Genomic DNA, 24,156 nt, shown 5'->3' with positions numbered 1-24,156 from the left:
GTGTTTCTCAACCCCAGCAACTGGCTGGGGAATTCTGGGAGTTGAAGTCCACACATCTTAAAGTTGCTGAGGTTGAGAAACCCCTCACTAAAGTGATATCCACCTTCAACGTTTTCCTAAAACACCACTGCCAACTTCCTTTAGTTGGGTAACCGGGATGACTTTCACACCTTGGGTGACCCTGCTGGGAATTTATACTCTTGGCTTACACTCCCGGCATTCGTCGCTGATCCCTCCCAGGAACACCCCCACCCCCGCCTGCCACTATCAGACGGCACAGCAGGAGCGGGGGGGTGGGGGTGGGGGTGGCGGGGGACCTTCCTCCTAGCCGTCCTTAAAAAAAACCAAAAACAATTTCTACCAATTGCAATAGGCCGTAATCCAAATTAAACGCCCATATTGGCGCAGCAACTACACCGGGAGAGAACGTTGCTATTTTAGAAGCCTCCCACGCGCTCAAGCGCGGGATTCCAGGGGGCTGGGAAAGAATTCTGCCGGGAAAAGGGCAACGCCTCCCAGCGCTCGGCTCCCGCCCCAGAGCCGCCTTGCCAACTGGAGCCTCTATCCGACTCGGCCTCTAGGAAGCCGCTACGGACGAGGGCCAACGAGAGCTCGCCCAAAGGGCAACAAAATCCGACCTAGCACGGTGCGGGCACCGCTGCCACAGCTGCAACTCAAACGTCAGCGAAGCAAGGCCAGCGGAGGTAGCTGTGACCATGGAAGCGATAGAGATAGGAAAGGAGAAAAGGGGCAAAGGACTCGCATCAGAAGGAACGCTTGTCCTGTTCTCTAAACTCTGACCGCCAGTCCCTTTATGGGAACTCGGGTTGCGCCATTAAACCCCAGTATTTTAAATATTTGAGTTGGAAACCTCGAATAAACCTGGACTAAACTCAGACGCGGGACGTGAATAGTAGGTTTCAGCGCAGTTTTCTTCCCTTCCCAGGAAAGCACGAGGCTCATGCACTGGGCTGTAATGTGCAGGAAAGCTTTTGCTCCTTTAAAATAACGCGTCGTTCCAAAGGTCAGGGATTCCAGTCCGTTTTCTATCTGGCGATGTTGTCGTAGAGGCCGCAAGCACTTTCTGTTTCCTCATCTAGCTATGCTCAGGCTGGTGTGTTTACTGTGCAGTAAACGCCCTTGCTAATTCAAAGCGAACTCGGAAGTAAGCTCTGCTATGTATATGTCTAGTTTCAGCAATCTATAGAGAATACGGAAGCAAAAGTGATTCCGCAAAACGCCCGTGCGTTCCTTTCGGGTGTCGTTCGATAACACGAGATTTACTGCAATAAAAGGTAATATAAAAAAAATTCAGTACCTCCTCTGTTGTTTTATTCCTGTAGCGCTTTAAGGGAATAATGCTGGATATTAGAAGCTCCCGCTGATCCTTTGCATATTTCCTGCGAATTGCGTCTTGCTGGGTCTAATGGGACGCCTGCAAACGATCCAAAGTAGTCAACCTTCAGAGTTTCGAAGTCCCATTTCGTTCCTTTTCACGTTGCTCTTACAACTCAGTCCCAATGGCGTTTGTTTATAGTAACTTTACTTGGCCTTCTTGGGGCTTACTCCCCCCTCCCCAAGACCCTTGGGATTGCTGCTTTGCGGAGCCCCGTAAGGGCTCGGACCTGTTACTCCCTCTACTGTACTCAGTACTACATGCCTCTCTGTGACTGGCTGGAGGCACTTTCTTGCAAGGCGCTTAAAATCCTGTCTTTTGCCAATCTTCTCATATCAGTCATTTGGCCAGCCCTCTAGAGATGAGCACAGACAAAGATGAGCTGCTTTGCACGCCAGTCGATAATGGAAAAGCCGCTCCTGCTGCTGTGATGGAAGATGAGAATAAACTAGCTAAGCAGAGACCTCAGCCAGAGAGCAGAGCTCGCGCTGGTCCCTGCAGTGCAACGGTGGCAGACAATACGAAGCGATTTAAGCTAAGTAACGTCCAGGCACAATCCATCCAAGAAAGGTAAGCGACATGAAATAGTATCTTTAAAGCACCAATTTTGCTTGTATTTCTAACAGACCAGTGTAATCTCGTTTGATGTAGGCTAAGTAACAGTGGCACCACTTTTAAAAAAACAAACGATAAGATTTGGGGGAAGGGATATTTTGTATTCTGTATTTTTGCTGTTTCTTTTATCAACTTCTCTCCTTATCCCACTTCTGTGCTTTTGAATAGTTTATACAAGTTTAGCTGCTGAATTCTTTGGGCCCCTTATTTATAGAATGGCTGCTGAGCTAGCTGGGTGACTTTGGGCCAGTAACTCTCTCTCAGCCCAACTCACCTCATAGGGTTGTTGTTGTGGGGAAAATAGGAGGCGGGAGGATTAGGTAAGTTTTCCACCTTTATTTTTATGTTTATTTATATATACACACACACATGCATACATACATACACACTTGCATACATGTGTATAAAAATAAAAAAAGGCAGGATAAAAATATAATAGTAATAGTAACAATAAGTATTGTGGGGTAATTGACCTACCACAAACATGTTTGTACTTTTCTGGCTTAATCATCATGGGTTAGTAGGATGCTGTGATTTCCCCCATCCCATCAGAAAGTATCTATTTTATTATTCTGAATAAGTGAAAGTCAGAGGAAAGAAGGGGATATGTGGAAAACTGCTGTATTGTTCTTTTTCTTGTTATTACTATTACTACTTTACATCTGCCTTCCTTCAATCTAGTCCTATCCAGATGTATTAGACTACAATTTGCAGAATTTCTAACCAGCATATAGTTGGCTATGCTGGCTAAGAATTTGGGAGTTGTAGTTCAACATCTCCTGAAGGCAGTAGGTTGGAGAAGGCTGCTCTGCTTGTTAAGAAATATGAATGGCTGATAAGATCAGCACTGCTTTTAAAGTAAAACTCATATAAACAAGATTAATCTTCCAAATCTTGAATGGCATCTTGGATATCCATTAATAGACTTTGAATATGATCTTACCTGAAGTATTGGAAACAGTGATGGGCAATAGGCAATCAAATGATATTCAATTGCAATATGCTTTTAGTTTCTCCATTTTTCTTAGAATAATCATTTGAAGAGTAAACATCATACAACTTTGAAAATGCAAAATTTTCCTGAGGTGGAACATTTTCTGGCCATATTTCTGGCTTAGAGGCCTGCTAAGGGGAATATGGGCCATTAATCATTTCTGGCAATACAGCAAGAGTTCATTAAGCCTCCTGCCTGGAACTGGAGACAAGGTGGTGACAGATTGAGAAGCATCTGGCCATCTTCAACCAGGGGATTGCAAGTTGGTCAGGTCTGGCCAAGCAACTCTCCCCAGATCTAACATTTGCATTAAATTTAATTGTACAGTATAAGCAACGCGGAACGTACATATATGCCTATTTTTCTCATAGCCCTGGGATGTCACAGCCAAAGGCAAGGAAGGCATCAGGGCCTCCAGTTACCACAGAAGAGAAACGAAGGAAAGGGTTTTTTAGCATACCATTTTCTAAAGGCAAAAAAGAAAAAGGCAGTCCTTGTGATAAAATGTCAAGCACAAGCATCAGCCACAAATTAATTGCCAATGAAGACAGTGCATGTCACCTGCAGAGGGCTCAAGCAGATGTCTTGAAAACATCTCTGGTCCATCAAGAGAAGTATCTCAAGAGGAAAGAACAGCTGCCTGCGTCAGTCATCCCGTGCCCAATGGAGTTCTCTGTCGACTTGTGAGTTCACGCCATCAGTTTCACTGTGAACGCTTATTTCAAAGTTTGTGATTTGGTTAACTGAAGTTTTGCAGGTGCTCAATATATGCATGGAGTCTTTTATTGGTTCATGTGTGGTAGGATCATAATGTTGACTCCCTGCAAGCTGTGTTTTGCAAAAGAGAAACACGAAGTTGCTTTCTCCACTTTCTGGCATAACTTCTTTCCACATCCCTGTTATTAGATTTAAGACTTAAGACCATTATTAAGTGTATTTACCTCTTAATGTTTGCAGTCCTAACTCCTTTGAAGCCTTGCTTTAAACACTAAAATTTACTTAGATTTGCCTAGTTTTGTTTTCTTTCACTGAATTTCCCTATGTTGGGATCAGACTTGCAAAACAACACATTTTCAGCAAATCTGCATATTTGGCATTCTAATTCTTTTCGATCTTTCAGTAATTACAAGTATTTTAATGGCTTGTAAAACCACATAGGATTAGGTCACCTCATGCTAAAGATTTGTGTGATAACACCCTGGTGTTTTTCTTCCTAGTCCAAAATGTTGAGCCTTGGTGCAAAAGTTCTCAAAGCCATTAATACAAAAATAAAAGCAATACGAGAGAAGGTGAGGCCTCTACAAACAGTTGTGACTAAAATTTCTGTAATGGTGATATTTATTTTTTATTTTTTATTTTATTTAATAGACTTGTCCCCGCCCATCTCCCCACAATGGGGGACTCTGGGCGGCTTACAACAAACTAAAATAAAAAATACATAATTAAAAGGTATAAAAACCAGACATTACAAAGATAAAAAGGCTAAAAAATCCAAGAGGCCGATAGGGGCCACAACAGCTAGCTTATTGTACAGTCTCTTTTTTTTCTAATGTTCAAATTAGTCTTATACTGAAAATCAGCAAGACTTGACAATTGCTAAAAGAAAATTATATGTTGAGTTCTGTTGTTCTTTACAATATTCTTAGACTTACTGTTGACCTACTGTAATACCTGGGAATTCCCTTCATCAAATTGCCATGCTTATATACCTATATATACACACACACACACACACACACACATTCCTCTACATACACATGCAGGTAGACCTCACTTACTGACCACCTCATTTAGCGACTGTTCAAAGTTACGACAGCACTGAAAAAGTAACTTTACGCTCAATCCTCACATTTATGACCTACGCAGCATCCCCATGGTTATGTGATCAACATTCAGGCATTTGCCATTTGTGTGCATAGCAACTGGCTAATCAAAATAACCTATTACTATCCTGATCCAAAATGTCCAGTGAAGATCGAAGTGGCTGGGAGGATGCTAGATTGGTGAAGATTGAACAGCTGATAAAATGAGTCCAGTGCAGTTCTTAGGAGCTTAGTCTTTTAGACAAAGAAGTGGAGTACCAGTCTGTGAAAGTTAAAAGCTACTTTTGTTTTTCAAGTCCTTAAAAATCACAGATTGCTGTCTTCTCCTGCCCAGTGGGATGACTTAGCATGCATTTTGATGGTGAAGATGTGCCTACCCTTGAGCATCCTTGCAGTTTGCTCAACAGACTCCTGTAAGTAATTCTGTGTTCATTTTACTATCTTATGCACATGGTTACACTTTGTTTGACACCAAGTTGGCTGTTGCCAGTACTTTTTCCCTCTGAAAATTACAGCTATCTAAATTAACTTTTTTTTGAGGAGGAGAAGCAGGGTTGGATTCAGAGATGCACACATTGGAGGATTTCTCAGAATTTAGGAAATATTATTTGAGAACTAGTGGAAGATTTTTTTGTGACATGGGTGTGTAGGACCTCTATATAATTTGAAATGCTATGCAAAAATTTGTGCAGCTCCTTGACACAACAAAAATATCATTGATTCTTGCTCTGTTAGAAAAAGACCAACTTCACTCCACTGTTGTGGGTCAATACAACAATATTTGAGTATTACTCTTAGTATTCATTTATGCCCTATGTGCCTAGATCCAGGATATTTTTTAAGCCACATAACAAGCTGGCTATACTAACTAGAAATTATTGGAGTTATTCTGACATCTAGCAGGTACCAGGTTGGGAAAGGTTCATTTAAAGCAGTGGTTCTTAAACTGGGATTCATGGTGCAATTTGTAACTGCTTATTTGTGAGTTAAGGACCCAGTTTGGGACTGCCGCTGCAGAGACACTTGGGTGAAACAAGAGAGTCTGTTTTTTTTGTGTGGGTAATGACATAATTTGAGACCAGGAAAAGGGGTAATTGAGTCAAACAGTTTAAGATTTAAAACAAGATATAGTGCTGTAAGTGTGACATCCAGACTACCATAAATCTACTTGTGGGAATATTAATCTTCCTGTAGTATCCTTTGAAAAATCATTCATAAAGAGATAAGAATATTTTTCTTCTGCATCTGATATTTTTAAAAGGACTACCACCAGAAGTAAAAATCGGAAAATCCTTTAGGCAATTTTCCATTAAAGCATTTCAGGTGCACACACAGGGTTGTTTGGATTTTGGCTACAGGATATATGTCATCTTATTTTAATTGACTGGGGGGAAAAGCCTCATTTGAAGTCAGTTGCTCTCAATTAACTGAACATCCAACATAGGGCACAATCAAACACTGAGAGTGGAGCACAAGGACTTTCTTTCCTTTTTCTCTCCATGGTGGTATTTTTTGTATGCTTTTTTCAAATATGCTGAAGAGGGACCAACACTCTGGTACTGGTTTTGAGGGTATATTAAAGTTAAGTGGGAAATCAAGTGGAATATTAGCTGCTTTCTTATTAAAATCTTATTTTAATTCCCCTTTAAGGTTTTACTATCACCAACAAAATGCATTCTAATCTGGGAGGCAACAATCTGTTAGAGATTTTAGTCCAGAGGAATAAAGGTATGTCTTCAAATTATTTACTTCTGAGGAAATGTAATTTGGAGTACTTGCAACATGTTTAAGGAGTTCCCCCTTCCCCTTTCAATGCATATATACATGATGGTTATGTGCACTTTGAAAATGATTAAGAAGCAGCTGAAAAATGATGTTGCTACTTCAATTAGTAACAGCAAAGTGCTGCATTCATGCTCATTCCAAAGCACTTCTGAATCGTTTTCAAAGTACGCGCTATCCTAATATCAGTTACACATGCATTTAAAAAGGGCATGGGGAGAAATTTTTCAATATGCTGGAAGAACTCCAAAATATTAATGAGCCTGAAAAAAGATGTGTCTGCTTTAAGTATCGTATTAGTTGACTCAAGTCACCTCCTTTTTTTCAAGTTTGGGCACAAGCTTGAAAAAAGATACAGTTGCTTTAATGAGTAGCAGAGAGGTGCTGCATTTCTTCCTAATCAGTTTTGCAGCATGGACAACCTTAGTTGACATCCATTGCCTGGGAAAAGATGCCTAGCTCCTTTTGCTGAGAAAGATATCTCTGTGAATTCAGTCTTTCCTATTACGTGAAGTGTATATCAATGTTGTTGCAGAGAGGAGGACCTGTACCGTGATGCGGATGAAATAGAGAGAGAGAAAGTGTTACTTGAGAGTGGGACAGACTCTCCAGGTACATTTCAGAACTACTTATTTATGGCATAAGGCCTTAGCTGGATAACACATAAATCAACACCCAGCACTTGGTGACTTTTTAAAAAAATTGGTATGCCTTTCAAGATCAGTTTTGCCCAGGGCAGCTTACAAGACCTTAACATCCCAATATAAAAATATGGAGTAAAAATTAAAATACACAATAAAGATATAAATTGAACTGCGCAATAGAATAAATAATAAAAGCAGCAGCCATAGTAATTACTTTTGTACACAAATATACAGTGTACCGAAAGTCAGGCCCCATAGGCCAATAGATGATCTAAAGGATACCATCACATTAGAATGTGTGAATATCAGAGAAAATGTTCCTGTACTTAAGAATGTTCAAAAGTCACGTCAAACGAATAAGAAAATGTTAAGAAGAAAATGACAACCAATTCCAACATTTAATGTAACTTATCTAATAAATTGTCAATGGGGCCTGACCTTTGGTACACCCTGTATATTTAATGCTGTTTAGAAATGGGGGCCTTGTCCCTTTGCAAGGCTATTTCAAAGAGGTACTTCATGCAAATTTTCAATCCCACAAAGCACTTCTTCAGAGATTTGCACAGCCATCATTCATAGTACCCAGTTCTAGTTAGTACTCTTGCTGCACAATTTTGTACTAGTTTCAGAGGCAGTCATATGTAAAGCATTGCAGTATTTAAATGAAAAATTACCAGAGCATGGATTATTATCATGAGATGGTTTCTGTGCATATACTGTCATATCTGTTTTTGGTGCATCTGCATGCAAGACAACCCCTTATGAGTAGGGAATAAATGGAAGCTCCTGTGAGACATTAAATCTGACAGATGAAAAGTGTATATATTTTATTCCAAGGAGGATCAAACATTCCAGGTAAAGGGTATCTGCAGCTGACAGAAGATCCTGGCCATCTCCATCTGCACGTGCCTATACTTTTTAAAGAAACGTGGAATTGGGTTTTCTGATGTTTTACTTAAATGTAATTTTCTTGTCTTAATTAAATTCAGATTTTCCAGAAAATAAACTAAGTGTTGAACCTGAAGTAGATATCATGGATTATTCCCAAGAAGAGTGGCGAGGAAACACATCCTATGCTGAATGTATTCGGAAGGTCTGTTCTCCTGTTCCTCTGCTGTAGGGCATTTCACTTTTCGGGATCCAAATCCTAAATTTTCTTATCTTGAAAATAACAGTAATAAACATATACTAATGAAATCTCAATGATTAATATTTACGGAAAAGACAGATGTTAGGATACTTCAAATAAGACAATGGGTGCTAGATACCTTTACTTAGATATCAATGATTATAAATTCTTTATGTTGAGGAAATTGTTCTTCATATTCCTGGTAATTGCAACTTTGAAAAATAAAGTTTAGTTTTAGAAGCTATAGAGGATATGGCCTTTTATTTCAATTTAATCAAATTTATATGGTCATTTTGTACAAAGATGCAGTTTGGGAACTGTTATTGCATATAAATAGCTCAAGGTGCACTTCTCATTGTGGTGTTTCAATGCGGCTTGTGTTTACACAAGTATGCAATCATGATTGGATTCTTTTTGTTCAGACTGAGGGAGAAATTTTACTGGCCAGGCAAGCTGTAAGGCATTTATTATATTTATTTTATATGGCCACCCAACTTTAAAATTGTGACTTTGGGCAGCTAACATAGGATTAAAAACACACACGAAAAGATAAATGATGAATATAAAAAATGAATGTAAAAACCATGAAAGCAGTACATAAAACAGCATAAATTGAGGCCAAAGCATTTTTCAGGAGAGCCAGTTTGGTGTAGTGGTTAAGGTACCAGGCTAGAAAGCAGGAGACCATGAGTTCTAGTCCTGCCTTAGGCACAAAGCCAGCTGAGTGACCTTGGGCAAGTCACTCTCTCAACCCACGAAGGAGGCAATGGCAAACCACTTCTGAAATCTTGCCAAGTGCAGGGACTTGTCCAGGCAGTTGCCAGGAGTCAAAAACTGAATTGAAGGCACAAAAAACAAAAACATTTTTCAGATGGGCTCACCCAACATCCTGTCCCAGTGCTAAGGGGAAAAACCAAGTTTTTAAAGCCTTATGGAAGCCAACAGGAGCAAGTCCATCCAAATTTCAGGATGGGATGCTATTCTGCGTACAGTGACATAGATGATAGAGGTAACCTGAAGCATGGCCACTCTCTCAGATCTTGTGGGACAGGCAGACACAGTTGGAGATAGGTGGCTCTGCAAATAACCCAGCCGTGTTCCATGAAGGGCTTTATAGGCATGATCTTGGCCTGGGTATCTAAGGGTCTTGCAATTTGAAAAAGAGAGGAAATGGCTAATCTAATTATGCATCTTAAAGTATTTTATCAGCTTCTGTTTACATAATGGCTAAGAATCAAATTTTGTTTTTAATATGTAAAGAAGATAACTCTGGAATTCCCAACATTTAATTACTTTCCAATTTTGGAAGTGGGTGGGGATTTTTTAGGCAATTGAAATTCTAGTTGAGGTGGATAGGAAGAAAGGAGAGCAGTGTTTCTCAAACTTGGCAACTTTGAGACATGTGGACTTCAACTCCCAGAATTCCCCAGACAGGATGTTTGAGCTGTTAACTTGAACATCAAACTGGTGCTTTATCTTGGTTTGTTTAAAGGAGCTTAGAGTAAAGCTCAGTTCCATTGAGTTCATGTGGTTAGATTAAAAAATGTCATTGTATTTTCTTCATATTCAAAAAGAAATATCAGAGGGGGAGGGGAAGATGTGGTTCTAAGGCCTCTTGGGCCTCATTCCCAGTAATCTAAATTGTGAATTAGATTATTGTTTATGATTGTTTAAATTTGTTTAAATGGAGCTGTTACATTAGCAGGGACCAGCAGTCTTTTCAGGGGATAGTGCCAGCATTTGAATTTGTGTGATGATACAAATGCCTATAATTCAAACTTTTTTTTAGAGTTAGATTTTGCAGATTGCCAAATCTCATGAGATTTCAGCCATTTTTAATTTTTTTTTTTATTAATTTGGGGACTCATGCTATTTGGGAATATTGTGGATGATACGGTACATGTATTCAGCAACAAGTTAGCAGTTGTAAGTTAATGGGTGATTACCTATAAATCAAGCTCCTAGCAAATGTTGAGGATTGGCTTAGAATTCTAGGTAACTTCTGCATGGCAACTCCATTATACTGTTGAGTTAGGAACTTCTCTATCAGATTGTAATTTTTATTTTTAATATAGGGCTATGAAGCTGTTTCACATAAATTTATTTCAATAAGAAGAGTGCGAGGAGATAATTACTGTGCTCTCCGGGCAACACTATTTCAAGCACTCAGCCAAGCTGCTCAACTTCCTCAGTGGCTCCAGAAAGAAGACCTGATGTTGGTAGGCTTCAGACTTCAACTACTTTATTTCATAGGCAGAATTATGATAGATTTTGCTTTGTAGTGTTGTTTGTTGGCCGTAGATGTTTATCAGAATACTGGTGCATTAAAAAAAAAAAACTAGCTGGCTTGTTAAATAGCTTTAGGCTTCTGGGAATAAGAAACTCTTAATCATCTTTTCAACTTTCTAGCACATGTTAACCATTTAATATCTGAACATTTTAGTTACCAGAAAAGTTGATGGTCAAATATGAATGGATTACTCAGTGGCGACTCAGGCACATGTGGACAAGTAAAGTGGAAAGTCTCATGGATGAAATTAAAGATTGTTTGATGCTACTAAAAAGAAAGGTATGAAAAATTATGTATGAAAATGAAATAGTTGCAGCTTAGCAGTTTTGTCTATTCAACCTGATTTCTAAACATATAAAAGTGAAGCATGTTGGAATTAATTAATTCCATAATTAATTAACTAGACATTGATCACAGTTGGGTGGTCCTTCAATTGCTACATGGTTGTTTAAATCTGTTTCCAGAAGTAAGTTGTGGTAGCCTGTTGTGACAAAAGCAGAATTTTGTAGCACCTTAAAGACAAACAAGTTTATTATTAATTTCATCTTGGTAGACATCTTTAATAAGTCTACAGAAAATACATCATTAGGGGCAGGATTGTCAGAGAGAAAATGAAATGCAGAAAGTACTGGGTGATTGTTTCCTTATTAATCATGGCCACTCACCAAACAGTTTTTGGAGGTCATACAGCCACCCTTGTATTGGTGAGCAGAAATATATACAACTTGAAAAACACTTGAGCTCATGCCACAAAGTTGGACTTATTGATGAATCATACGGGCAAGTTTTTCCTACTGAAATCTACTTTAAATTCCCTTTGTTCAAGAATGGCCAGCAAAGATCACTGACAGAGTATAATGAAAGGCTGAAATAATCCCCAATTAGTTAAATATTTCACCTTTGATTACAAATCTGCATCAATGTATTCTTTGTATAGAAGTTAACCACTTTGTCCTAGATAGAATGTAGTTGGGCATTGCTGACAAATGATATTGGAAAAGAACCAAGAACATCCACTGAAGTGAAATGTAATTCAGAATGCTGATCTAAGACTCCTTATTTTGTTATTGATACATATAGATTAGCTTTTATAAATATTTCTCACATGCATTTTTATTGTTAGGGTAATATTCTCTGCACAAGAAAGTTTTGAAAAGGTGGAAATATAGATCTATTAAATAAATTAACGATCCTCCCAGATTGCAGCTCACACATGTCCCTTTGTTTTCCATGAGAAGTTTTGGGGACCTGTCTTAAGCTCATTTTGCTATGGAGAAAAATAAATTTGGGGAAAGGGTTCTGAATGATACATCATTTGCACGCTTAGCCTCTTCTATAATGAAACTTTTCCGAGTTTAGTTTCAGCTAAATTGCTTTATTTGAGAACACGAGATAGGATATTTTTATTCAGGGTAGGGATAGGAAACTGGATGTCCTCCAGATATTTGGGACTTTAACTTCATGAGAATTATAGTATAAATCTAAGTAGATTTTAGCCTTTTCCTGTAATTGGTAAACTGGTCATTGGCACGTCTATTAAGAATTCTCTTTTCAGTGTTTTTTGCCCCTACCCTATGACCATTACATGGTATCTAAAGACATAATTGGTTCTACTTTGCAGAAAAGGTCCAGACTGGATTATTGTTTTGTGACACATTTATTGGTGTGCATCTAACTGAATCTTCATTTTGAAAGTATTTCGAAAAACATTTTGAGAAAAAGTGAATGTCATTATATAAAAATAAAAATAGATCCATATAAAAAACTGCCATAAAAATCAATAATCTAAGTATGTGTTAGACAATTTAAATGTTAAATAATTTTTGCAATACATATTTCTGTATTTCATTATGATAGGTCATGCTGTCATTACCAATATGGAGATTGTTTATTAATATATTAGGCACTTTCCTTTTTTTTTTAGCAACGTACTGTATATTTCATAAAGTAGTTATAGTTGATCGTGACACTTCTCAGTAATTGGAGAACATTATCATAGCTCAATTATTAAGTTAAAAATGAAGTCATCTGTATCATAGTCAGAGAATATTCAAGGCTACCAATTGATTAAAGACGTTAAGTAGTTGATGGACTATAAGCCAAGGTCTCAATACCAATTGTGCTGAAGGGTATCAGTTCTTTTCACCAGGGACATCTTTTCATCCCAGCTATCTAGTCATTGTATGTTTCCTGTTATAGTGGAAAAATATGAGTGACATGAAGACCTTTGTAGAGAGGCAAGCAGCCTGTGACGAGCTTTTCAGAAGTGAGGAAGAGGAATACAAACTCTACGAAGCGGTAAAGTTCCTTATGCTGAGCACCGCCATCAAATTGTATGAAGACAGTGAGAAGGGCAAAGAGGTCCCTGTGTTCTCTTGGCTTTTGTTTGCTCGTGATACATCCAGCAATCCTTCCCAGTTAATGGTAAACCACTTGAATCAACTTGGCTACACGGGAGGCCTTGAACAAGTAAGCACAATTCTTGCACTTATGGATCTAATATTTAATACCTACTGTAAAGGTAAACATTAATCCAGTAAAGGAAAAGGTAAATATTAATCCAGTACAGTCAATAGCCTAACAGATCCCAGGAGGGCTTGATCACTACCACAGTCCAAATAGAACTGCAGGAAATTTGTACAGCCATTGGCCTAGTTAGAAGCTTAACCTCTTGGCTATGCTGTAAACATCTGCCTTTTCCCTATTCCCTCCTGTAAGGGGGGAAAAAAACCTACTTTGAATGTATGGTAGCTTGGTATGAAATGGAGATACTGGAGTTTAACTCTCTTAGAATCTGTGGACTTTATATTAGGCAGCTGGCTTTGATATAACTTTTGATTTACTTAATTGTATTTAAATACCAGTAACGCCACCTGTTACATAAAGTATTCCCAGACTGTATTCAGTAGAGATCACTTCTAATCTGATTCAAATAATCAGTTAAGTCAGAAAAAGCAAGCATATATGCAGGAGGGTTTCCAGCTCATTGAATCACTTCATATATGTTTGATCTGATGAGTCAGTTTAATTTTCCAGTTTAGCCAGCTGGATTTGGAGATTCTAAATCTAATCTCTGGATCAGTGTTGCACATCCCTAATGTTCAATGTTTAAAATCCCCTGTTAATATAACATATATATTATAAACTAAAATAATATGATAGTGGCCATGAGTAATATGTCAGATGCTGAGTGAATAGAAGTGTCTTCTGCATACATCTGAGTTATAACAAGGTTGGCATATGATGTAATTCTTGTGGGGAGGCTGTTCCAGAGAATAAGCATTACAGGATGCCTTCCTGGTGATGAAAAGTATATATTCACAAGATAGGGCCTAACTAGGAGAGCTTCTGTTGATAAATACTGTGGTTGGGCAGATCCATATGGAAGCAGGAGTCTCCAATATTCTGTTTCCAAGTGAGATCATACTTGTAAGATCATACCGAAACTTCACATGCTGTAGCAAATTGACAGCAGTCCAGTTCTATCAACAGTAGTATACAAGGTGACCATGTGCACAGAACAGCAGTCTTCAAACTGAATGTTGTTTTTGTTGCTGTTTTCACACCATGCATGCAGGCAGCCCCATACAGAGCACAAAATAATAATCAAGATGTGAAGTTACAGTGTCTGAGTCATTGGGGCTAAGCTATTTCTTTCAAGAATGACAATAGGTAGCATACATATTCAATGCTGTAAAAGGTGTTAGTGTCACCACAACCACTTGGATCTCTTGTGGCAGGTAGTTCTAGGAGTAGTCTGCAAGCCAGGTATCTGTTATTCCAGAGCAAGTGCAACTTTAAGATGCAGGAACTGCATAATTTCAGAACCTGTGTTTCAACAGGCTGAGTTTATAGTCCCCATTCAGTCCATCATTTATTTCCTTAGAACCTGCAGGGTCTGTTCTGATTTATATGGTATTCATATGGTAGAGTCAGCATATTGATGCTGCTGCTGTAAATCTCTTAATGACTTTGTAGAAAAAAAATGGTACAGTGGTACCTCTAGTTATGAACTTAATCCGTTCTGTGACTCTGATCGCAAGTCGAGTTGGTCGCAAGTCGAGGTAAATTTTCCCATAAGGTTCAGTGTAAATATGGTTAATCCGTTCTGCCCTCCGAATTTGGTCACACCACGAGGCAAATTTCCCCATAAGGTTCAATGTAAATACGGCTAATCCGCCCTCCGAATTTGGTCGCAAGTCGAGGCAAATTTCCCCCACAAGGTTCAATGTAAATACATACGGTTAAACAGTTCTGAAACATATGCATTTTATTTTTAAACCACAAAAACATGAAAAAAAAGTACAGTACAGCACAGTATGAAGAGGGAGAATGGGGTGGGGAGGCAGTTATTGTTTGGAGGGAGAGTCCCCCTCCAAAAGGACATTGGGGAGATCTCCTTCAGGGGTTTCCTCTCTTCTTTGCCTCTTAGCTGCAGGCTCAGTTCTGGGGAAAAACCTGTCTAAAGTCAGTTGTTTTTTCCTGCACTGCATAACCCTCCAGAAATGAGAGAACACGTTATCGTTCATAAGATTCAGCACTCTGCTTGTCACAGTTCTGTTGGGGTGGTGCTTCTCAATGAAATCCTGGCACTCATTCCATTTCGCCATGATGGATTGTATCGCTTCACCTCTCACCTCCCTCCCCCTCCTCCTCTTCCTCAGTGGAATGCTCCTCGCCATGTGCTTTCTGTTGCTCACTCTGGAGCTCAGCAAGTTCTTCCGTGGTCAGCTCCTCCTTATGGTCCTCAACAAGCTCCTCTGTGTCCGCATCATCCACAACCAGACCCATGCTCTTGCCCATGGACACAGTCTCCTCCACTACCTCTGCATCAGACCCTTCAAACTCATGTTCAGCAACACATTCTGGCCACAGTTTCCTCCAGGCTGAGTTTAAGGTCCGGCAGGTGACATCTTGCCAGGCTTTGTCAATTAGGCTGATGCGGTGGAGGACATTGAAATGTTTTTTCCAAAACTCTTTGAGAGCCAAGGATGTTTCTTCAGTGACATTGAAACACCTGGTGAAGAGCGCCTTTGTGTACAACTTCTTAAAGTTGCAGATCACTTGCTGGTCCATGGGCTGCAGAAGAGGTGTCGTGTTGCGGGGGAGGAACTTGACCTTTATGAAGTCATACTTGGCATCCATGTCATCCACCAAGGCTGGAGGGTGTGCCAGGGCATTGTCCATCAGGAGAAGGCACCTTTCAGGCAGCTGGTTGTCAGACAGGTATTTTGTAACGCTGGGTGTGAACACCTCGTGCAGCCATTCCATGAACAACTGCCTTGTGACCCATGCTCTCGCATTGGCCCTCCACATGACAGGCAGTCTGGCCTTGTTCACATTGTGTTCCCTGAATGCACGAGGGGTCTGGGAATGGTACACGAGCAGCGGCTTAATCTTCAGGTCGCCACTTGCGTTCGCACACAGCAAAAGGGTCAATCTGTCCTTCATGGGCTTGTGCCCTGGCAGTGCCTTTTCCTCCTGCGTGATGTAGGTTCTCTTTGGCATCTTCTTCCAGAAGAGCCCTGTCTCATCGCAGTTGAACACTTGCTGAGCGACGTATCCTTCCGGCTTCATGAAGTCCTCAAAGTCTGTCTTGTAGGCTTCTGCAGCAGCCTTGTCAGAACTGGAAGCCTCACCATGTCTTGCCACACTGTGGATGCCACTTCTCTTGCGGAATTTCTCAAACCAGCCTCTGCTGGCTTTAAATTCCTCACTTTCTGTGCTGGTAGAGGGGTTTTCCCGCAGTAAATCACTGTGCAGTTTCCTGGCTTTTTCACAGATCATAGCCTCACGCTATCACCTGCCGGCTGTTTCTCATTCAGCCACACTAACAACAGCTTTTCCACCTCTTCCAGCACTTGTGTCCTCTTCCTCGTTAAGATCGTTACTCCTTTTGCCACATCAGCTCCTCTGATGGCATCTTTATTCTTCAAAATAGTCGAGATGGTCGACTTCGCCATCTTGTACTCTGAGGCCAGATCAGTCATACGAATACCACGACCGTGCTTTTCTATAATGTCCTTCAGTTCGATCGTCACTTTTTTCTTCAAAGCCTTATTCTTGCCAAGCCTGCTCTGCATTTTCTTTGGAGCCATGCTGACAAGCACACCAAACACCTTCCAAAACGCCACAAAACACACCACAAGCCTCACCGAACGTCTCCTTGCTACCGCGATCTCACCCACAGGAAGCCACGACCGCGTGGCAGCAGGGCAAATGGCTGCGGATCTGGTTCGTAGCTCGAGGCGGAGTTTGCATGTCGAGGTAAATTTTTGGGGCCGGAGCTGGTCGTATCTTGAAAAATTCGTAAGGAGGGGCGTTCGTAACTAGAGGTACCACTGTACTTGATCTTTTTTGGACTTTTTGCGGGAAACAAAAAAAAATGAAATTATGATGTATGGATTTGATGACTAGAAAGAATATGGGTTAATAGAAATAATGGAATTTATGTTGTAAACTGAGACTAAGAGTTTGATGTATATTGTTACTTATATCTGTTGTAAGGAGGGTTGGAAGTCAATCCTTCTTTTCTTTTCATACTTTTAATCTTGACTTTTCTTTCTTTCTTTCTTTCTTTCTTTCTTTCTTTCTTTCTTTCTTTCTTTCTTTCTTTCTTTCTTTCTTTCTTTCTTTCTTTCTTTCTTTCTCTTTTCTTTTACTTTTTAGTTTTTACTATTTTTCTTTTAAAATTTAATAACGTTTGTTAGAAAAAAGAAAAAAATGGTACTTGTAACAAGATGATACCTTGTGGAAATCCCTGGCTTGGGGTTAGAGATCAAAACGTGTCTAAAGGCTTATAACTGAGTACCAGAGCAAAAAAGATTGCCTGGCAGAATTCTGCACTTAAGTGTGCCAATAGAAATCTTTCTGCATGTATTGCAGACCCATTGCTATAGAGTTGACTTGGGTGGTATGTTGGTTACAAGTCATCAATGCAAATCTTAAATCCTTATACAGATCAAATTATAGAGTAGGCAATATTGTGTAGGAGGGTACATTAACTTGGAAATAGCTTAATTGTAGCCTTGTTCAAGCAATAGTTCCATCACATTTGGATCTCAGCATTTAAGGAGTGGTGATACTGGTGACACCCCAGAAGAACCAGTCTCCATGTATACAGCTCTCTTGCCTGTAGTGGGGAGACTTGAGGGCTTCTGTGTGAGCTGGAACTGTTGAGATTGATGCAGGAACAAGGCTTCCACTTCAGAAGGATTAGTAGCAGTTCATCATATTAAAAGTGAATGTAAATCCCATTAAGAAAGCGAAGGATCAGAATATGAGCATGAAATTTGTTTTGCCTATACGCTGGCATGATAGATTGGCAGTAAGAACAAATACAAAAAGGACAGGCGTGCTCAGTATGTTTTAGTTTGACTTTTCTTTCCCTCTCTGTAGTCAATCTGCCAGATTGTGTATAAAAGTACCTCAAGGCCATTATTCAGTGTTTGAACAGCAGCTGATGTGTTCATGCCTCTCTGAATAAGAGATATTAGAGCACTGCTTATTGGTTCTTTTACAGTGTGGGAATAGGCTGTCTGAAGTGTTGTTGTATGGTTTTATGTACTATAAGGTTATTTGGATTCTGAATGGTTATCTGCATGTCACAAAAACATGCATCATTTGCTTCTAAATGATGCATTGTATGGGAAGCATTGTATGAGAATGGGGGCCAAATTGTTGCATTCTAGATGATTTACAACTCGGAATTTTAAAGGTCAGTCCATGAAAAAATGTTCTAATTATATTCCTTGGCAGTTACAAATAGACCAATGAGCTTGCAGTCTCCCAGTTGTTAAAATGTGATTGAGGATTTTGGCCAGAGAAAACAAAAAGTTAAACAACACACAGACTTGACAGTTGAAAGCAGACAAAAAACTTGAGGTTAGCAAAAAGCATCAGTGGAGTGTGACAGAAGGAGCTATAAAGAAGAAGCAGAACTGCAGTTGTAGAAGAACAAAGATCTGGATGAGAAGACACTATAGGAAGGTCTCCAATCAGATTGTTAACTGAAGGCAGTTGGCTTTCAGAAGCTTGTAGAGTCTTTAGAGTTTAAGGTAGGTAACTTGATGGCCACCAGATGTGTTGGGGTAAAATTCTCACAGTCTTCTCCTTTGCATGCTTGGACTGATGGGAGATGAAGTCAAAATATCCAGAAGACACCAAGTTGCTTAGGCTTGCCTAAATTTGAATAACTGAAACTACGAGGGCAGATATGCCTACACAGAGATGGTTCCTTCTTGCAACAGTTCAGCAGCTTAGCTGTATGCACATATAGTAGGTCAAGGTGGATTCGTGCATGCTTGACACTCTGTGTGTGTAGTTTCCTATGTAGATCAGGAGTCTGAGAGCATGGGGAGGGAAACCTATTTCCTTACACGCCTTTATTCAAGTTGAATCAAAACTGCCTCAATATTTGTCTCTTCATAACATCAGATTTTGTTTTCCCTCCCACCCCTTAGGTCGAAATGTTTCTCCTAGCCTATGCTTTGCAGCATACCATCCAGGTTTATCGACTGTATAAGTACAGAACAGAAGAATTCATCACCCTTTATCCCAATGATCCGGAAGAAACCTGGCCTTTGGTAACCCTTATAACAGAAGATGACAGACATTATAATATTCCTGCTCGAATGTGTGAGGAGACCAGTGTATAGTAGATATTCCCTTCCAGTTATATAAACTGAATAAATGATGTAAAAGTAAGCTTCTTAATTTCTAATATTATTTGGATTGTGACAGTTAATTTAACAACACTTTGGATCAACTGAAATCAAATACCTTACAACATATCTTTCACAAAATTATCTTATAAACTCCATAGTTTTTCCTGTTTATTTGTGATATTGCTTACTTGATTATGTGCTATCAAATCGGTGTCAATTCTTAGTGTCCACATAGATTTTCTCCAGGATGATCTGTCCCTAATTTGGTCCTTCAAGTCTTCTAATGGTGTACTCATTGCTGCTGTAACTGAGTCCATCCACCTTGCTGATGGTCTTCCTTTTTTTCTTTTTCCTTCCTCTTTCAGTATTATAGACTTGTCTAGAGTATTTGTGGTATACATTTCTTAAACAAGATTAATGAAGATGGAAACATTGCTGTTTTTCCCCAAACAATGAAGTCACCTATTTCAGTATCAGTTACTTAAAAAAACAAAACAAAACAAATCTTCACCAAAAATTATGGTAGTCAGCTTTTATAGTCTTCGTTATGCTGGTCAAAGCATAAAAATAATTTTTGTTCAGTATCCTTGCTGGATGTAGATGGATGTGTCCACAAGGCATTCAGAATATCCTCATTTGCACTATATATGAATGTGAATACACTTCCAGATGTGCATGTGAGAATGCATGTGCCCTGCCATTTTTTCAGCTACATACGAGTTTATATTGTCCATACCTAGGATCAAGACATTGTAGCTTAAGAACAGCTGAAATGTACCACCGCATTACTTTTTTGTTTTGGCCTTCTGTACTCTTCATTTGTGGCAGTCAATGTAAGAACTTTAGGCCAATGTTGTATTTGCACAATATGCTAAAACTCATAGTTTACTGAATTAATTCAATTGCATAGGTTTCACAATCCATTGAACTATGCTCTAAAATAACTGGCTAGTTATTAACTGTAATTAGGCAATCACATTTCAAGCTAATGCATTGTGCAAATTCAGTTTAAAAATTGGAAATCTGGTATTCTCCAGAGTTTTGGATTGCAATCCCCATAAACACAATTGTCTATTGGTTGCTTTCCTCCCCAACCTTCAATCTTCAATGAGAGATACATAAGAAAGCTGATTGAGTCATCTTCACTCCTTAGGCAACCTTGGTTGGGGTTTACTTCCCCACTAGAGAGAAAATAAGCTTATCTCTACTATATAGAATTGATTTTCCACTGCCTTCTACCAGGATGTTTGTCAGTTTCTCAATCTAGTATACAGCTCTGGAGTTCCCCATCCAAGTACTAACCTGGCCCAACCTGCTTAGCTTTATAACATTAGCCAAAGTGCTACCCCCTAGCTGGGCATCTTATTTATTTATTTATTTATTTATTTATTTATTATTTATTTATTTATATAAATAAATAAATAAATAAATAAGATGCCCAGCTAGGGGGTAGCACTTTGGCTAATGTTATAAAGCTAAGCAGGTTGGGCCATTTTTTATATATATATATATAAAAAAAAAAAAAAAAGATGCCCAGCTAGGCATGGGCATATATATATTCGCAGATAGGAGGAGGAAGACAGGAGAACTGCTGTGGCTCTAACAAAAGCAGTATGAAAGAAAACAAAAAGCTGTAAAACACTTTTACAGGAATAGCAACAGGTTTCAGCTTTACCTCAGTGTAAACATCAAGCAGTAGTGACTCTACTCTTGCTTATTTACTCCTACATCAGTTCAGCTGAAGTCAATTGGATTTACTCCCAGATCTGTGAAGGCTTTATAGGTATATTGGATTAATTCACTTTATCACACCAATTGCAAATAGAGGCCAAGAGTTTCTTAGGCTGAGTAGTATCATTGGTGTTGGGGTGGAGGGAGGGAGGGCTAGAGATTGCCAGAGCAGATGGGTTCAGGACAAAATTACATTTGATGTAATTTAAATAAATATAGTAATATGATATCTCATTATCCATCACATTAAAATTACAGTACTATCTGGAGTCAACTTTTATGGGGCTTGCCTTGGGTTAACTGCACCCAAGGATGGAGGTTGTGCATTCCTCCAATATGGAACAGCTGAACATTGTTATTTGGGTGACTTGCCGGTAGGTGTCATGATAGGAAAGAGAGACTTATAAGTTCCCCATGTTTCTTTCATAGGATAGTTCCATAAAATGTCCACAGGGGAGCTCATGTTTAAAATAAACTCTTTGTTTTCTTTTAAGATGATCTACTTAATCAACTTTTATATTAGTCTATAAAGTATGACTAATCTATTATACAGTATGGATTATCAACATACAACAATGGCTGTTTGTTCAAATGTTTTCCTAACTGCCACATTCAGAAGGTCATAATCCTATTTTGTAAAGATTGACACTGAAATCTGTTGTGTAAACCCTAAGCAGATGAGAAGAATTGGCAGTAATGGAACTGGTTCATTAGAAGGTTGAAATCTTCCTCTATTATTTTTAACTATTTCAAGGAGTTTGGTCTACAATGCAAGAAACATAGACTTTTGCATCTTCACCAATTTTCACTTAGACAAAACATGATTTTCTTCTGTAAGTGAAGTATTTTCATAAGCATTCAAAACATTAAATATCTGAATCAAAACTTATATTTTAAATTATTTTTCTGTGTAATTTAAGATTACCTTGCTGGTTTCTTTTAAAATAAACTGGCTGTTTTTACAAGTCATATTGGGTTTTTTGCCATTTCACCAGTTTCAGATGTTCATATAGCTAATCTGAGCAACTCTAAAGTGCAATGATTAGTCAGTGACCATTGGCTTGCATAGATTTACTTGCCACTTTTTTGGGGGGGGGGCATGATTTCAGAATTTAGGATCATAGAATTGGGAGAGCCATCTCTCTCTGCAGGCTGTGCAATAAAGAAAAAGGTATTGCATTCTTGCAGGTGGCCCTCCAGCCTCTGCTTGTGCATCTCCATCATGACTGGAGGTAAGCAGCCTGCTTTGTTGCTACAGAACTCTATTACGATTTTTCCCCTAGTCACCCATCTGACCAACCGAAGAAAAATCTGCTCCATCGTCTAGCAGATATAGAAAGTCTACTAGCATATCTTCCCTTAATTTTCTGTTTTGCAGACTTGACATCCCAGTTCTTTCAACCAGTTCTTCTAGGTTAATGCATTTTTCATCTCTCACCACACTGATCACCTTTTCTGGACACGTTCTGTTTCTCAGTATATATTTACGTATGTAAATATTGCATGCCATCCAACTTGATTGCTGCTCTGGGTGGCATACAATTTTAAAGCAATTTGAACAGAATCAAAAGAAGAGTCATTCGGAAAAAATCCACAATCCCTAAAAAGAGCCATATAAAACACAAGGGGCCTATGATCCACTCTAGCCCAAGTCCTGGGGGAAGAGCCAGGTTTTAAGAGTTCTTTTGAACAAGGTCAGGGTGATATCATTAACTGATGGCATCCTGCAATTTAAATGGGAAAGAATAGTGTAGCATTATTAGTTCCTATGAGCTGGACCTCATACATATAGCCTACTGCAGTCAATCTTCCAGCATGGATCATGTTGCAAAGCTGAAATGGCTTTGAAGTCAGGCAGAACCGTTCTTCTGAAAAACCACTGTCTTCCTCACATACCTGAGTTTAGATGTTCAGATTCCAGATTATATGTACTCAACATCTTCCCAGATATTTTTTTTAATGAAATTTTGCATGGACATTCAGGAGCTAGCCCTATAGGACTACATTTATGTTTGCACCATACGCTAAGCCCCAAAGTTCTTCCATTTTCTTTTAACCAAGCCTTGAATCTTACCAAGCTTTATGATCCTGAAACAGGATTTTTTGAGTAATGCAAACTGGCTATTGCACCCAAGGTTTGTCCTAGCCTATTGAGTCTGGTTTGTGCAAACCCCAGACAGCGGCTGTTGGCTTCGAACAATGCAGTAAACCTCAAACTGCAGTTAAACAGCAGTGATTGATGGCAGCTGAGTTGGAAGCATGTGAACCACGTTCTGCAGATATAACCCAGGAGAGTAGGAATTAAATTAGAATACAATGCTTGTATTTTAGTTTATGCGTAAGTACCATTTTATTAACCATCCTGAAGCAACTCTTCTGTCTAGAGATTTTGAAAGTGAAAAAGGAAATCTTAATAACCCCCTCCCCTCTTTTTGTGCAGGGCTTAAAATGTTGATTGTAACAATTCAACCAATGAACTAAAATGACAGGTTGACAAGCACCTGGAGATACGTTTGCCACATGTAGAGGCTGGTTTGTTATTTAGAAGCTTTTCTACATTTCTAGCTTTACCTTAGTAACTGAAGTTTAAAAACATTTCTTCTACTTGAAGGCAAAACAATCTTTTGCAGCAACTTCACACCGTCACTAAAGAGAGTCTCTGTCAAAAGGCTTTGGGATCTACTTTAAGACTCATGTTCTTGTAGTAGCACTTCTCCAAGAGATGTGCCGGACATCAGCATCCCCATTCCTCAGCCAGTTTAGCGATGATGCTGAAACATGGTGGGAGACAAATATGAGACTGAGGGCAACTTCAACCAACAAAAATACCAGACTTTGAAGCACGTGAAGAAACTAAGCCCCAAGTTCAGAACCAGCCTTAATATAGTCCATAATGTGCTTCAGCCAGAACTAGGAGAAGTCGCATTATTCAAAATGGTTGCTGGGTGTGTGTCCCTGCTTAATATAATGAACAATTCCTTAGAGATTCTCAGGTTGTACAACTTGCTAGGTTCAAATGTAGTTAGTTAATTTGTGGATCAGGGCTTTGTGCAAATTCAGACAATTCAACCAGTATGGGTAGTTTA

At 39.2% G+C, this 24,156-nt stretch overlaps 1 protein-coding gene and 1 long non-coding RNA gene across 3 annotated transcripts in view; one reads left to right on the top strand and one right to left on the bottom strand.

Moving 5' to 3' along the window:
- The window catches only part of LOC148213686 (uncharacterized), a 30,249-nt gene extending 28,624 nt beyond the window's left edge, over positions 1–1,625 (bottom strand). The window contains exon 1 of the long non-coding RNA XR_015793915.1: positions 1,319–1,625. This is a non-coding gene — a long non-coding RNA (uncharacterized LOC148213686). The remainder of the gene's footprint in view (positions 1–1,318) is intronic.
- Positions 519–19,379, top strand: OTULIN (OTU deubiquitinase with linear linkage specificity). 2 transcript variants are annotated; one of them, XM_007420368.4, is made up of 9 exons: positions 519–1,295; positions 1,748–1,966; positions 3,377–3,688; positions 7,146–7,222; positions 8,244–8,347; positions 10,459–10,602; positions 10,827–10,952; positions 12,873–13,142; positions 19,136–19,379. In XM_007420368.4, the coding sequence occupies exons 2-9, from the start codon at positions 1,758–1,760 to the stop codon at positions 19,328–19,330; spliced, it is 1,437 nt and encodes a 478-aa protein (XP_007420430.1). In that variant the 5' UTR covers positions 519–1,295; positions 1,748–1,757; the 3' UTR covers positions 19,331–19,379. The 2 variants fall into 2 exon arrangements, with proteins under 2 accessions (XP_007420430.1, XP_007420429.1); XM_007420367.4 differs by having other exon boundaries at positions 520–1,295; positions 1,736–1,966.
- Positions 19,380–24,156: the final 4,777 nt, after the last annotated feature.

This window comes from Python bivittatus, unplaced genomic scaffold, assembly GCF_059951505.1.
Source record: "Python bivittatus isolate LINGU-HERP-01145 unplaced genomic scaffold, Pbiv_v1 ctg000840_np1212, whole genome shotgun sequence".
NCBI classification, from domain to species: Eukaryota; Metazoa; Chordata; class Lepidosauria; order Squamata; family Pythonidae; genus Python; species Python bivittatus.
The sequence above is the reverse complement of the archived record's forward strand: the minus strand, read 5'-3'. Positions and strand labels throughout refer to the sequence as shown.